The sequence below is a fragment of the Poeciliopsis prolifica genome, unplaced genomic scaffold (genome assembly GCF_027474105.1).
Source record: "Poeciliopsis prolifica strain line A6 unplaced genomic scaffold, Auburn_PproV2 SCAFFOLD006, whole genome shotgun sequence".
NCBI classification, from domain to species: Eukaryota; Metazoa; Chordata; class Actinopteri; order Cyprinodontiformes; family Poeciliidae; genus Poeciliopsis; species Poeciliopsis prolifica.
In genome coordinates, this window is record NW_026562381.1 from 3,770,070 (window position 1) to 3,787,022 (window position 16,953).

Below are 16,953 nucleotides of genomic sequence, written 5' to 3' on the forward strand. Positions count from 1 at the left end.
TTTTCCAAGGGAGCAACAAATACAACACAAAAATATTTATTTTTTTAGTGATTTTAGTTTTTTTAACCATCAATTCATATTTGTTGGAAATGTTTTAGAATTTTGTTTTAGTTATGGTCATGACATTAACATGTTAATTCTTATTAATTACATAAATTTTAACACATTCAACATTTCATGTAATTATGATTTTTATTATTTATTTACTTACAAAGGTTTTGTTCCTCTACTCCAGTAACTCTGCAAACAAATAGTTGCTTCTTTCAACCTTAAAAATCCTTCAAAAACCACAGAAGAAGAAAACCATAACTCCTTTGTGACTCCTCCTGGGCTCCACAGCTGTGTGCACACAGACTTTACGCCACTCCAACTTCCTGATTGTCCCCTGGAAGCAACAGGAATCAAACAGGCCTCTCCAGTCGCTGCCGCCATCTTTGTCGGCTGTCATGGTTACTTAAGGGAGAAACAAAACCATCGTCTTCACTTTGCATCACAACAGCTTCACTCGTAAGAATGCTGCTGCGAGGGACATCACACCCGAATCAGTCACTTAGCAAGTAGTCCTGGAGAAAGCTTCTGCTGATGTGCAGAAGGCTTCAGGGCGTCCATGGATGTTGTTTCCATAATGACCAGGTGTCAAAAAGAGCAGCGAAGAAAACACTTAATAAAAAAACAAAAATGAGACTTACAGACTTATCTGGTTAAAAATATGGGTTCTACACCAGTGTTTGTTACTATATTTACCTAGTAACTAAAAAAAAGCTTTTAGGAGAGTTTTATTGTTGTATTTTAAACTTTTACCTGGGTGACTTAATTACTTCATATTTAATTAAATTAATTACTTAAATGTAATTAAATATGAGCAGATACCACCCCCCAGTTAAAATTGACTGTATAAAAGAAAAAGAAAATCTAAAAAAATAACTTTTTTTTGGCAATATTTCCGACAAGCCACTGCATTCATGTCTTTTCAGCTCTTTGAACTCTTCTAGTTGACTATCTTTAGACATTGCTGCAGCATTCTTTGTCTACATAATTCTGGGAATATAAAGGGAGTGTTTGCTGCAAGAACAAAAACAACTCAATGTTTTCTAGGAACTTTGCACCCAATCTGGCTGGTTCTGCCTGTGAGGGAGTGTCACTTAGAAATGTAGAAACTAGCAGTGTTGTGTGGGTGTGTCTTTTGAGTGAAGATGCATTATTAGATTTCAAGCAGCACTGCTCAAAACCACATAAAATATAAATGGATTGGAGGTATTTATGTTTCTAGCATTAATTTATTATGAGTGACATTGTGTCGCTCTAAGATCACGTTACATGTTTGTTTTCATTTTTTCAGAAAATGTTCTCTTCTGTTGTGAAAATCAGTTTCTGTAGATTATATAAAAGCTTTAGATTTTCTTGAAAAAAAATCTAATTTCAGTGTTTTATTTAAATCATTATGGTTTTATGCTACATCTGGTTCATATGCTTTTGGTTTGAATGAGAAACTTTGTGACCATTTTAAAAAGAAACAGTGCTTGTCAAAATGATTCAAGCTTTTTTTAATTACTTTTACAAATCAGTCATGATCAACAAAATGCTGCATTTTTTTAGCAAAATAAATCACAAAAACCCTTTAAATGTTAAGGTTAAATCCTGGAGGACAACTTGTGTCCATTTGCAAGTGAGACAACCAGCGTCCATCTAAAGTCACACAGAAACGGTGACTGCTTTAATTGCAACCAGAGGTACCTCCAATGATTACTGATTTGAAGGCGATGAATATTGATGCAATCACTTATGTCATATTTAAAATTTTTATTTAATTTTCTTCATCTTGTGGAAATCAGTAGTTTTGTTTAAAAAAAAAGGCAAATTTAGCAGTCTTAGCTTTGATTTGTAAACGCTATAAAATTAATAAAGCATAGAAGAGTGTGAATACTTTAATAAGCACTGTACATTGCTATGCCAAAGCATTCACAACCCTGGAATTGATGTACATTTGTATTCAAGCCCCTGATTTGCTTTGTCGGTTTGAGTATGTCTTTGTCCATCTGAACATTAAAAGTACTATATTTGCTCATGCTTCACTGTAAAAAGACATTTTTACGAATAAATACCATTCTAAGTCGTTCCCTTATAGCTGCAGGCCTCTTCAAACAGAACAAATCCAGTTTGCTGCAGTTGCTCCTCCGTGCCGGCAGGGAGCAGCGCTGTGACCACGGAGCAGCAGGCAGTCCGCTTTAATCCAAGATGGCTGCGCCCTGAAGGATGCTGCTGACAGCGTGAAGGGTCGGGACAAGTAACAGGTATGAAAACACGGAGGTTATTGTCGTTTTAGCGGCGTTATTAATCACTCTGGAGGAGAAGAAAGTGAGTATTATAGAGGTTTGACTTTCAGAGTCGGTGATTGTTGTCTGTTGGGCCGGTGGATGTAAAAATGTGGCTCATTTGTTTCACCATCAGTACAAAACGTGTCCAGGTGGTATTTTAGGAGAAGCTCTGTAGTTATTGGTCGTTTATGAGGGTTTAAAAAATCCTCCTGTTTTGATATAATTTGTGTTTGTTTACTGGAAGCTTAACAGAGTCAAGTTTTATACTGATTTATTTGAACAAATGTATCTCGGACTTAAAAGCTGTGAATATTGGCACCTTTTGAAAGCTGCAGAGCCTTCAAAGAATAATCATTGCAGGAATAAATAAACGCAGAACGAGGAACTGGGTAAAATTTTCTGCCACAGGACGAACGCCTTCATTCAGCGTGGAGAGATCAATTATCCTCAGAGTAGATATAAAGACAAACAGCTCATTCCTCCTCCAGTGCTTTTCTCTTTCCAGTATATTATAACCCAAACAGACAATTATTGAGACACCGCGTAAAGTTTTTCCAACTATAGCAACCAAGCAGGATTAGTGTCTTAGAGGAGGATTACTTCCGGTTGGGGAGGATAATGTCTCACCTAGATCCATTACCATGGTAACCAGGTACCGCTGCACGGCACATCGCAAATATATACCCGAATATATGCGTGTTTGCAATATTTATGTAGTAAAAGACAGTTTATAGACAAATACTTGTTGACCAATATATTCCAAGTGTTATGAACCGGCATTTTACATGCTAATGCTAATTTGACCAGCCTGGTTATCATCTGGCTTTCAGATTTTATAACTTAAATACTTTCTGAAAATATTACAAACTCATTTATTGGGACTCCGGGATATGACTGGTCTATGTATTTAAAGTTTTATCACAATATTTTGTGATAATGATAAAAGTGATAAGAACTATTTATTGCTACCTTTTTTTAGATAACTCTGTGCTTGTGTCAGGATGGCAAAGCAATCAGCCCCACAAACAAATATTTAATTAACAAATAGTTGTTTAAATTATCACATTTATTTAAATTATTGCATTTTTGTTTTAGGAAGGTCATGCTAAATAAAAAGTACATGATGTAATTGCATTGTGATAAATTCTTAATGTAAGTATTCATATTTTCACTGATTCACCAAGTTACCATTAGTTTCTGTTATTTACAACATTATTCAGCTCTTCTGAGAATATCTTCCATATCCAAGTAAAACTGTGACAGCGTAATATAATTAACTGAATCGAAACTCAGTCAAACTGAATTGTGAGTCGAATCAAATACATTTTGGAAATCTGAATTGATACCCAGACCAACGAGAGAGAGACCAAAAGGGAAGAACAGAAATATGCAAAATATGAATTCTGCCTTGTAGATTCCCTGCAATATTTCTGGCTTTAATTGAACAAAGTGTAAATAGTAAACCTAATAATCCAAACATTTTCTAAAAACATAAATCAATGGTAAATCAAAAGTCTTAATCTTTATCACCATAAATAATAAACAATATGATAAATGCCAGTTATTATTAAACAATAAGAGAGAGAGTCTGATTCAAACATGAGAGAGTCTCCAGGTCAAAACCACTGCTGACCCAAAACTACTCAAAGGTTTGTCTCACATGATTCAAAAACGTCTTAATGATTTACAAGACTTTCCAAAAAATGTTATGTGGACTGAAACAAAATTGGATATTTTATGAAAGTTTGTGTTGTTTATCTGATCAGCTTGAAAAGAACAGGATGTAAAATTCAATAAAGTACTTCAAAAAAAGAACATCATTCTGACAGCCAGATGCAGTGGTGGTAAACATTTAATTATACATATTTCAGAATGTAAAAAACACAGTTTTTTCAGAGGTTGTGCAATCATTTCAATCATTACTGGCATTTATGAGTTTTAACATTTAATTTCACTCTATATTTCTATTGAATGAGGTTCAATCCTAGACTTCAGTTATGTTTTAAAATGAGTTGCCAGCTGCTGTCAACAATCAGTCAGGTTTTTCGTCTTGCCGTTTGCATCAGCTAAGCTTCACAATCCGTGAGAATCAAAGGTTCCCTGCAGAAGAATCAGCTAATGGTTGATGTTGACAATGAAGCCTAAATAAACTAAGCCTTCTCCATATTTCATGAGGAGGAAACAAGTGTCCTTGCACTCAGACGAGAACATTGGCTCAAGAATTGGTGCTGTGACAGACAGCAATATGAAAATCTGTAAATGAATAGATGTTGCTTTTTTATTTTAAGAAATGCTTTGAGTGAATGAAAAGAGAACTGTATAAATGCAACCTGGCTCCATTTTTTGAATATGAATAATGCTGAGATTAACCTTGAGAATGCTAAAAGCTTTTTAACTTTTCCAACTTTCACCAGAGCTCTCTTTTTATTGCTAATCATCTTTTCAGTGAATTCACTCCGCAGTTTCTTTTCTTGACACACCAGTGGAGGCTCGTATTGAAATATCACCTTGGCTTCAGTTCAGCAATTACTACATTGCTTTGCTGCAAACAACGAATAGCTGATATTTATGACACACATGGGGGCAGAGTTTATTCATTTCCATTTCAGAATCTCTTTCTTTCTTTGCTGTGCATCAAGTTAAATTTGCGGTCCTTTTGGAGTCTTGCTTTACTATAGTTTTTTCTCTTTTCATCTTTTTCGCAGTGCATTAGTTCCTGTTGTTGGTTGGCTTAATTAAATCCACTGAACTCTTTGATGAGAGAACAAAGCAATGTGTGAAAATATATATATATTTGTAATCACATGCCCTTGTAGCCGCTTCCAGGTTTATTTTTCAGGTTGGACTGAAACAGTTAATCGTAATTAATCAATTAATTATCAATTAATAATCAATTACTAAAATAATCATTAGCTGCAGCCCTGATTTCATGTTTCCACCCATAAAATTTTCTAACCCCTGTGCAGGTGTAGGGCAGTGGCCCACCATTTTGTACTGCTATAAATGTTCAAAGTCGTTAAGAAATTTTAAAATATGATTATATAATTATGTTATTGGAAGACATTATTGACAATACTTCACCAAAGGACCTTAATAAAGGCCAACACGAAAAAATCAGTTTAACTTGATTAAAATTTTTATTGTGTTAAATTAATTAATTAAATAAATTGAGCAACATTTTAAAAAAACCTTCTTTGCTGCTAAATTATTGAATAAATAGACATAATGAGCTTGATGAAAACTATGCATCATTTGTATCTGTGGATGAGGTTATTGAACTGGTGCTTCAGAAACTTCTGATAATTCATGTAACATCTTTTAAAAGATAGTATTTTAGAAATATTGAGGATTGTGCAGCTGCAAAGTGTTTAGCATTGAGATGCTATTTTACGGTTTAATAGCTTTGCTGATAAGCTAACTCCTTTTAGCACAGCTTTAGCACAACAGTAGTCGTTTCCAGCGCCCGACCTCTGGCGCACAGCTAGCTTTAGCCTGGCTAGCATCGAGAAAAACATTTCTCAAAAATAAGTTAGTCTGGCAGATTATTGCTTTCTGAAACGCCGGATTGGGACTCCTTCTCTCCATCTTCTCATCCTTGTTTCTTCTAGACGACTCTGAAATATTCTTGTTTTAATGAGAAATAAATATTGTTGAGTTTTACATCTTTTCATAACAAGAAACTTTCATTTTATAATGATAGATACTACCCCTGAATTTATCTCCTAGCGATAGCTGCTAAACGCTCATTTCAAATTAAAAATTTTAAAATAAAAACATAAAATCTAATGTTTTAAAATGCGTCATTATATATAAAAAATCCTATATAATGATTGTCTCGATGTACAACTTTGATAGAAAATAATAAAAATAGTTTTTTTGTGGGCAGAATACATAGTGAGAATAAGTATTTTCTTATTCTTATAAAGTTTTACCAACTGAAACACCCTCCAGAAAATCAGCAGCAACTTCAAATTTAGACGGTGTATTTCTTCCCCTTCATTTTTCATTGTCCATGTATCTTAAAATTTTCCTTTAAGTGGTAAAAATGAATTTAGCTCCTTCTTGAAACATTCATGCCATGCAAATTATGAATCCTGGCCTGAAGCCTGAAACATGCTGGAAGACATTGGACGATAACAGAGCAGCAAAATGTCTAATTTATCTTCAGCTTGATTCCTGGAGCCAACAGTCAGAGGTTTGGATGTTTTTTCTAAGGTACCAGAAAATAAACTGGCAGCCAGTGTAGCCAGATAATCCAAATAAAGACTAGCAAAAAACAAAACAAAAACAAACACACAACAAGCTGCTCGTCTGCAGTGTAAATCAGAAAACCCTCTGCATTTGCAAGTATCTATTTCTGTGCTTGTAAACTTTTGTGCTGGCTGTTTGTTGCTTTGTACAGATTGGTTCCAGATCTGTTGTTGTGCAGGTGGGTCTCAGTGTTTCTGCTCTGCTATCCAAAAGAGGAGAGGAGAAAAGTAATTCAGAGGAGCCAGGAGGCTGGCTGAGGTTTGATGACAGGGAAGCAGAAGTCATACACGCAGGTTGTGTTTGGGTGTTTGTCTGCAGTGTAAATCAGCAGACAAGCTGATTAAATAGTCATCACTATTTAACTACAAAGTCCTGGACTGAACCTCGCTGCAGTGATACAGGTTTAATGCAGCAAATTCTACTTTTTCAGAGTTAGGTTTAGAGAATTTGGTAGGGTTAGTAGTACTAACCCTACAGTACTACTAACCCTACCGTACTAGTGCCAGGAAAAAAATAAATAAATAAAATTCAGAGAATAAAGTAACATTATTATGGGAATAAAGTCAATTTTAAGAGAATAACTCATGAGAACAAAGTCAAAAACACACCAGAATAAAGTAATACTTTAAAAATAAAAGTATAATATTATGAGGATAAACTTGAAATATTATTAGATTAAAGTCATACTGCATTTAGTATAAAGTCATAATATTACCAGAATAATGTTGCAGTAATAAGAGAATAGTTAATATCATAGAATAAAGCTGTAGGATTTTCAAAATAATGTCACAGTAAATATTATAATCAGATTCTGATTTGTCAACAGATAAAGTATTTATTTATTTGCACAATACCAAAGTTATTGTGACATTACTATTGTATTATTTAAAAAAATTATATGACTTTATTTTGTAATTTTGCTTTATTCTTATTTTTTTCTTAGTCTGGCCTGGATATTCTGCTGTAGGTTAGGAATAAGTTGTTCTTGGTTGTTTAATTTATTTTTTGTTGTGTTTGCACTGCAAGAAGCACAGAGCGTTCTTTTTTTATCTCCTGCTTTTGTTATCACAATTGGAAACTTAAATTCTTGTAAAGGATGCAATGGGTCCAAACTGCACAAATCAATCGGCTTGTAATGGAAATTGGACATATTGATCGACTAGGAGGGCAAATACAAAACATTTTATTATTTCAGGCACCAAGAAACAGCTATTACAACAAATTCTTTCCCAAACATCCTTCAAAAAGTGACAAAAAGTACAACATTTTTGCTTTGAAGTGATTTTTAAAGCTCCAAATAGCAGTTTTCTGTTAGTCTTAAAATCTTTTCTGGACGCCAGTTGTGTGTAAACAGTAAAAAAACAGCAGGAAGTGTTTACATTTAATGCTAAATGATGTGTGTTTTACACATTAATGAGTGTGAGATGTGTCTGCTTTGACAGATTCTTCTGTGGTGTGCAACAAGCATTAGCTGTGATTGTTCTTGCTTCGTGTGGCTCCTGCTCTTTGTTTCCGGCCAACATGTTAGAAACTCGCGTCGTCTCTCCAGCTCATCTGTAATCATTACTTGGTGCAGCGGGTTTGAGATTCTCAGTGTGTTAATGTTAAGTAAACAAACCACTTTATTGATGTTTTAAAACAGAAACATTTAATAACAGAATAACATGAATTTGGACTTGGTAATGCTGTTTAAAAAAAAAAATTAAATCTATGACCCATGCATGACATTTACTACAAAATATGGAAAGCTAAAAATGCCACAATTTAGTAAAAATAATTAGGTTGCTTAATTAACACTAATAATTAGTCATTGAAATAAAATTGGAATTAAAGCTGCAAGCAGCCTCGAGCGGCCCTCGCAGCCAAGCGCCGCTCCGGCCTATTGCCACCGCAGGGTACTAGCAACCGCCGCCTCACGCCAGCCACCACAGATACTCTCAGCAGTTTTCAGCACCTCCGCCCACACCGCGGAAACTGTTGCTTCGTTTCCATCAACGCTCCCCACGTTCTAACACAGAAGTCGTTGCGCGGTTTCCGCGCCCGTCCACCAGGCGGTACGCATCGATGCGTTCGGCGGCACTTCCTGACGACGCACAAAAAATGTGGTGCAGATTCGTTGATATAGCGAGGAGATATAGCTGGTGTATTAATGTAGTTGGCGCAGTGGAGTCAAAATACATTTCAATGTTGTTGGGGTGTTTAGAGGTCAACAAAGGTCATACATATCCAATTGGCGCCAGTCGGATGATCAACGTATCATTTAGAGCCTATCATATGCACATGGTGAAGAACTGCAGTTCGCCATTTCTACACCCCAATGCGGTTTGGTCAGCAGCCAGCATTCACAGAGTTCATCATCTTGTCGTTTTAAGTCAGTATTCACATGATGAAACCCATATATATGATAGAATAACAGTAAAACTCACAGGAGAAAAAACTGGTGATTGCCTTTGAAAAGTGGGCGGGGCTAGGGTGATTTCATCAAGTGACCATGGAAATGTGTTCAGGATTGTTCTATAGAGAAACACAGGAAGTGTGATGCAGCTCTGATCTTGCATTTGGAAGTTTTTTAATGTTTATGTTTCATGGCAAATAGTGAAAGTTTTACACTAAGCCACACCCACATGCTTTGATGTTAACTGCAACTGAAATGCAGTGCAACTTTAACATTTTCCTAAAATGAGTCAGGAAAATGGTAAAGGTTAAGATGTATCAGTTTAATAAACCCTTCTGATCAGTAATAAACCAAGGGCAATGCACATTCAGAGAGCACAGTTAACTTTCAGTACATTAGAACAAAAGCACAGGTTTAATCTCTCTCAATAATTAGGTATTAATCACAGCAAGTGGTCCAAGTAAATATTACAACCCCAATGTATCAGTCTTAAGAACTCAGAACGTTGTAAGATTGTCGCTCTCAACAATCGTAAACCGATCATCCTGTAGTGTGTGGTGTGTTACGACCGATCGGGTCCAGTCGGTGGAACATCGGGACCGCTTTGATCTAAAATCGGGGATATTGACTGTCTTTAATCATCTTTGCTCATTCATCCAATCTCTGTGGTGTTCCTCCGACTTTTTTTTTATCTTTTAATGAAAGATAATTATAAAATTATTGCACAGAGTACATCTGGTTGAGAAGCACATTCCAATCTTTGGTTGAAATGGCGCATTTGATTTTATTCTGCAGTCATAATACAATTTTAAACAATATAATAACTTTCAATGAAAGGAGCTGGAATAGGCTAGGTTAAGCTTTCGCGGTCAGTTGGGGAGAAAGGATAACTCCCATTTGATTTTCTAAAAACATTGAAAACAGTATTTTTTATGAAAAAAAAAAACTCACCTCCATGTTGCGATGCAAAAATATAATCCTTGCTTACGATATTTCCAGTTCTTAATCCAAGGCTTTGATTTTTGGTTACGTCTTTTTTGGGTTAAAATAAGTCCGCAAACTAAAGTTACCAATTCAACGTCGTTGTCCATGTTTGTTTGTTTACTCCAAATTCAGCTGTGGTAGTGCAGAATTTTAATTTGAAGGTATTTCGTAGCTGGTATTAGAATGTGTTCGAGTGAAACCTCACACTCTTAGAACGAACCCGTTACACCTACGATTTAAATAGGCTAGTGTGTGTTCTCTCACGTTTTCAGAATTGGCCGACTTTTCTAAAATCGTGTAGTGTGAACTGAGCTTCACTCACCGCATCTCCAGTTACCACTTTTAAGACGAACGGCAATAAAACTCCTCTCCAACAGACCGTTCCGGCTCATGAGCGTCATTCGGGTCTGCAGCTCCAAAACCGAAGCAAACGTTAGCGTGGTCCGGTTCTGTGGCTCCATAAACCAGGCATAATGTTCAGGAAAACTTAGCTGCTCCAACAGTTTAGCAAAAAAAATGTACAGTCCACAGCGTAATGCGCCGAACCTCAACCATGTACGATCTCCTGCCGACTGCCAGTACGTACAGTAAGTATTAGCACAGCTACAGTACGTGCAGTCCTTCTCAACCAATCAAATTGCTTAAATTTGTTTTTGCCCTTGACTGGCCATTAAGGCAGAGACGAGGGAAATGATGCATTTACTTGCGGTAGGAAATAACAGTCATTAACAAAACGCTACATTTACTCCGTGTTTTAAGCCAACAAAAATTATCTTAGGGCTTACATATAACATTTCAGGTTAAATGTAATCGCTGTCCTTTTGGAAATCTCACGGCAGACGCGCTGGAAACGTTTTCACGGCCGTCCGAAAAAAACCGAACTTGATTTGTTTTCTCATTGATGGAGTACCAGTGACTCCTGCTGGCGCAATAATGGTATTGCGCCAGCAGTACCAGTATTGCGCCACCAGGGGCCAGTCGTACTCCATCAACACTGACCAGAATGTGTTACTCAGCAGAGCTGAGTAACACAATAAAGGTTTTGCTGAATGACGATGTTTGTATTATTTCTAGCCAAAATTAATGAATGTTTGCACTCTAACCCACAAAACAAAATTATTAAAAAAAATAAAACTTTAAAAATAAAATTGAGAGCCAAACGTATGGCAATGGCGTTACAGGTCACTTCGCCACGCCGCCACGCCCACCTGCTCCATCGAAGCTGGTCGGGGTTGGAATCCTCAATACACCAACATGTCTTCTGTGACTGGGCACAGTTTCATGTTGATGAGGTCAAAGGGGTCAGATAGCGACCATTGAAAGTAAAACATGACACTTCCTGTTCTCAGGGGGCGTGGCCTAAGTGATGTCATCATTCGACCATAGGGTATTGTAGTAGACCCGATGATGATCAACAACAGTAATTTTGGTACCTGTGTGAGTTTCTGTGTAGGAGATATAACAGTTATTTTTTACGGCGAGTAGGTGAACTTTGACCCCTGCTAACCCCCCTTCAGCATACTCAAAAACTCACCGTTTAGATAACTTTAGATGAGACATGCCTTATGAACATACTGACCGAGTTTGAAGCCGATCAATCGAAATCCCTAGGAGGAGATAGATCAAATATGAAGGCTGTAAACGGCAAAAATGGGGTCAAAAACCGAACTTGAATCCAAAATGGCCGACTTCCTGTGGGGTTTAGACCATGGCTCCAAGAGACTTTTTTGTACGTCCTGACAAGGTACACATGTGTACAAAGTTTCGTATTTGTAGGTTAAAGCATGGCTTGGGGCTGATCATTTAAAGTTTTCTAGGGGGCGCTATAGAGAAATTAGGCCACGCCCACCAAATATTGTGATGGATTCCTGTTGGGGAGTGGATGAGGGTCCATCCTTATGAGTTTGCAGCAGCTGGGCCCGAAAATGTGGAATTGAGAGCCAAACGTATGGCGATGGCGTTACAGGTCACTTCGCCACGCCACCACGCCCACCTGCTCCATCGAAGCTGGTCGGGGTTGGAATCCTCAATACACCAACATGTTTTCTGTGTCTGGGCACAGTTTCATGTTGATGAGGTCAAAGGGGTCAGATAGCGACAGTTCACAGTAAAACATTACACTTCCTGTTCTCAGGGGGCGTGGCCTAAGTGATGTCATCATTCGACCATAGGGTATTGTAGAAGACCCGATGATGATCAATCACAGAAACTTTGATGCTTCTGTGAGTTTCTGTGTAAGAGATATAGCAGTTTATTTTTTATGACGAGTAGGTGAACTTTGACCCCTGCTAACCCCCCTTCAGCATACTCAAAAACTCACCGTTTAGATAACTTTAGATGGGACATGCCTTATGAACAGACTGACCGAGTTTGAAGTCGATCAATCAAAATCCCTAGGAGGAGATAGATCAAATACAAAGGCTGTAAACGGCAAAAATCGGCAAAAATGGGGTCAAAATGGGAACTTCAATCAAAAATGGCTGACTTCCTGTGATACTTGCACTATGACATTAATTGTAAATTTTGAGCGTCTTGGGGAGTTCTACAAGTGTACCAAATTTCATGTGTCTACGATAAAGTAAGTGAATAGCAGAGGGTAAAAAAGGGTGTTTTTCCAATTTCTAGGTGGCGCCGTAGAGACATTTCTGTTGCAATTTTTGCTACGACTTTAAAATACGTAAATTTTAAACAGGCTTAAGGCCTCCGCCAAGTTTGGTGAGTTTTTGAATATGATAAAGCCCCCAAAAAGCCAATTCATTTGGGTGGAAGAATAATAATAATAATAATTAAAGCTGCAAGCAGCCTCGAACGGCCCTCGCAGCCAAGCGCCGCTCCGGCCTATTGCCACCGCGGGCTACGAGCAACCGCCGCCTCACGCCAGCCACCACAGAAGCTCTCGCGCAGTTTTCAGCGCCTCCGCCCGCACCGCGGAAGCAGTTGCTCAGTTTCCATCAACGCTGCGCACGTGCTAAGACAGAAGTTGTTGCGCAGTTTCCGCGCCCGTCCTCCAGGCGGTACGCATCTATGCGTTCGGCGGCTATCCTTCAAGATGCAAAAAAATGTGGTATAGATTCATTGGTTTAGCGAGGAAATATAGCTGGCGGATTAATGTAGGGGCGCAGTGGAGTCAAAATACATTTCAATGCTGTTTTGCTCTTTAGAGGTCAACAAAGGTCATACGTTTTCAATTTGGCGCCAGTCCGATGATCCACGTGTCATTTAGAGCCGATCATATGCACATGGCGAAGTAATGCATTTCGTCATTTCTACACCCCAATGCGGTTCGGTCAGCAGCCAGCATTCATAGAGTTCATCATGTTATCGTTTTTAGTCAGTATTCACATGATGAAACCCATATAAATTATAGAATAATAGTAAAACATACAGCAGAAAAAACATGTGACTGCCTCTTAAAAGTGGGCAGGCCTTAAGCCTGTTTAAAATTTACGTATTTTAAGGTCATCAAGTGACCATGGAAATGTGTTCAGGGCTGTTCTCTAGAAAGACAGAGGAAGTGTGATGATGCAGCTGTGATCTTGCATTTGGAAGTCATTTAATGTTGATGTTTCATGGCAAATAGTGAAAGTTTTACACTAAGCCACACCCACATGCTTGATGTTAACTACAACTGAGATCTAAATGCAGTGCAACTTTAACGTTATCGTGAATTGAGTCAGGAAAATGGTGAAGGTTAAGATGTATCAGTTTAATAAACCGCACTGTTCAGTAATAAACCAAGGGCAATGCACAATAACAGAGCACAGTTAACTTTCAGCACTTTAGAACAATAGCACAGGCTCAATCCCACCCATTAATTAGGTATTAATCACAGGAAGTGCTGCAACTAAATATTACAACCCCAATGGATCTGTAAAAAGATACTTAGCATTTTCTCAGAGCTCTTTCAAACGACATTTTAAACATCTTCTATACATAATAACAAACAACTCTGAATTTATGAAACTGGATGTATCACACACACTATTCAGTTTATTGAATTAGTCAAGCGCTTCGTTAGCATTAAAAACGTTGCAGGCCTCAGGCATTGGGTTAGCATCCTCCTCAGAATAACTGTTCCAAACATGACGGCTTCCAGAACCAGCAGGAAGGAATGAATTACTCACTGCACCGCGAGTTACGACTGTTTAAACGAACAGCAATGGGCTCTTTGCACCTGCCGCGCTGACGTCACAACTGTATACCCGAATGCGGCTCTTTTTTCCGCTTTCAGTAACTATTACTGCTATAAAAGACAAAGTCGTACTTAAGACACAAATAAAACAATACTATGTACTTTGTTTAAGTTTTCATGGATTTCCAAGCCATCCTCAATTAAGACAGCTTGTAAATATTCGTTGCTACAAGTTAGAGCTACCACTTGGAGCTAACGCCGTACACACCGCTCTAAACACTGTCTTAATGAGCATTCACAACAAGCATGCAAAAGTAATAAAACGAAATAACAACCTTAAGCAACACGGCCATATTTTTCTAAAAGTAATAACTCTGAATCTGAACAGTCAGCTGAACTAGAACTCCGATACCAGAGTAAGCTCTGTGCTCGTTTTTCTTCGTCATACTTCAAGCAAAAAGTCTGAACTGTAATCTGCTCCTCCCTCCCCCTCCCCGTGCTTTATTGTCGTTAACAATAAACACACGTAATATGCTTGAAAATAAGGCACAAACAGTGTCCGTTAGAATGGCTGAGAAATCTTTAGATAATTAAATAGCAGATTTTTACTAGAAAGATAGCAGGCTTGTGCTAGCAGTTTAAAGAAAATAAACTCACCTTCATATCTGTGAATGTATAACGAGGCGAACATCTTAAAACCTTTCTTTGCCTTACTTGTTGGGGTTTCGGATCGATGTACATTATTAATTGTTACCTTGGAAAAACATTTCAGCCGTGTTTCCGTGTAAGCTGAGGTGCAAAGAGCCCATTAAACTTCTCCAACTCCGGTCCAACAGAGCCTTCTTGCTCCAAAGCGTGGTTCGTATTTGCAACTCCAAAATCCAAGCAAAATGTTGAGCGTAGTCCAGTTCTGTGGCTCCAAAAAGCAGGCAAAATGTTCAGGAAAACTTTGCAGCCCCAGCTGTCGCCGGCTGACTGTTATTACGTAGCGTCGATCTGTTTTCTCATTGATGGAGTACCACTGCCTCCTGCTGGGGCAATACTGGTATTGCACTAGCAGTACCAGTATTTCTCCACAAGGTGCCAGTGGTACTCCATCAACACTGACCCCAGTGTGTTCTTACTTCGCTGTGTCATAAGTTTTGCTGAATGACTTTGTTTGTATTATTTCTAGCAAAAATGAATGAATGCTTGTACTTTAACCCACAAAATAAACTTATATATATATAAAAAGTTATAATAATGTATATTTAAATAATTAATAACAACATAACCTATGGGCTTTTTCTAGGGGCGCTATAGAGAAATTAGGCCACGCCCTACAAATATTGTGATGGATTCCAGTCGGGGAGTGGATAAATATTCATCCTTGTGAGTTTGCAGCAGCTGAGCCCGAAAATGTGGTATTGAGAGCCAAAAGTATGGCGATGGCGTTACAGGTAACTTCGCCACGCCGCCATGCCCACCTGCTCTATCGTAGCTGGTCGGGGTTGGAATCCTCAATACACCAACATGTCTTTGTGTTCTGGGGCACAGTTTCATGTTGATGAGGTCAAAGGGGGTCGGACGTAAAAATTACACTTCCTGTTCTCAGGGGGTGGCCTAAGTGATGTCATCATTCGACCATAGGGTAATGTAGGAGACCCGATGATGATCAATCACAGAAACTTTGGTGCCTCTGTGAGTTTCTGTGTAGGAGATATAGCAGTTTATGTTTTTATGGCGAGTAGGTGAACTTTGACCCCTGCTAACCCCCCTTCAGCATACTCAAAAACTCACCGTTTAGATAACTTTAGATGAGACATGCCTTATGAACAGACTGACCGAGTTTGAAGCCGATCAATCGAAATCCCTAGGAGGAGATAGATCAAATATGAATGTAAACGGCAAAAATGGGGTCAAAAACCGAACTTGAATCCAAAATGGCTGACTTCCTGTGGGGTTTAGACCATGGCTCCAAGAGACTTTTTTGTACGTCCTGACAAGGTACACATGTGTACAAAGTTTCATATTTGTAGGTTAAAGCATGGCTTGGGGCTGATCATTTAAAGTTTTCTAGGGGGCGCTATAGAGAAATTGGGCTACGCCCACCAAATATTGTGATGGATTCCTGTTGGGGAGTGGATGAGGGTCCATCCTTATGAGTTTGCAGCAGCTGGGCCCAAAAATGTGGAATTGAGAGCCAAACGTATGGCGATGGCGTTACAGGTCACTTCGCCACGCCACCACGCCCACCTGCTCCATCAAAGCTGGTCGGGGTTGGAATCCACAATACACCAACATGTTTTCTGTGTCTGGGCACAGTTTCATGTTGATGAGGTCAAAGGAGTCAGATAGCGACAGTTCACAGTAAAACATTACACTTCCTGTTCTCAGGGGGCGTGGCCTAAGTGATGTCATCATTCGACCATAGGGTATTGTAGGACACCCGATGATGATCAATCACAGAAACTTTGGTGCCTCTGTGAGTTTCTGTGTAGGAGATATAGCAGTTTATTTATTTATGGCGAGTAGGTGAACTTTGACCCCTGCTAACCCCCCTTCAGCATACTCAAAAACTCACCGTTTAGATAACTTTAGATGGGACATGCCTTATGAACAGACTGACCGAGTTTGAAGTCGATCAATCAAAATCCCTAGGAGGAGATAGATCAAATACAAAGGCTGTAAATGGCAAAAATCGGCAAAAATGGGGTCAAAATGGGAACTTCAATCAAAAATGGCTGACTTCCTGTGATACTTGCACTATGACATTAATTGTAAATTTTGAGCGTCTTGGGGAGTTCTACAAGTGTACCAAATTTTATGTCTCTACGGTGAAGTAAGTGAATAGCAGAGGGTAAAAAAGGGTGTTTTTCCAATTTCTAGGTGGTGCC

At 38.4% G+C, this 16,953-nt stretch overlaps 1 protein-coding gene across 2 annotated transcripts in view; it reads left to right on the top strand.

The window, feature by feature from the left end:
• The first annotated feature begins 2,201 nt into the window (after positions 1-2,201).
• The window catches only part of LOC129360379 (39S ribosomal protein L11, mitochondrial-like), an 83,142-nt gene continuing 68,390 nt past the window's right edge, over positions 2,202-16,953 (top strand). Inside the window, exon 1 of one of the 2 annotated variants that reach the window (XM_055030555.1) lies at positions 2,202-2,291. Coding sequence is in view for 1 of the 2 variants with exons in the window: in XM_055030554.1 (XP_054886529.1) it covers position 2,355 (1 nt within the window). In the remaining variant the exon portion in view is untranslated. The other variant, XM_055030554.1, reaches the window with a different exon arrangement.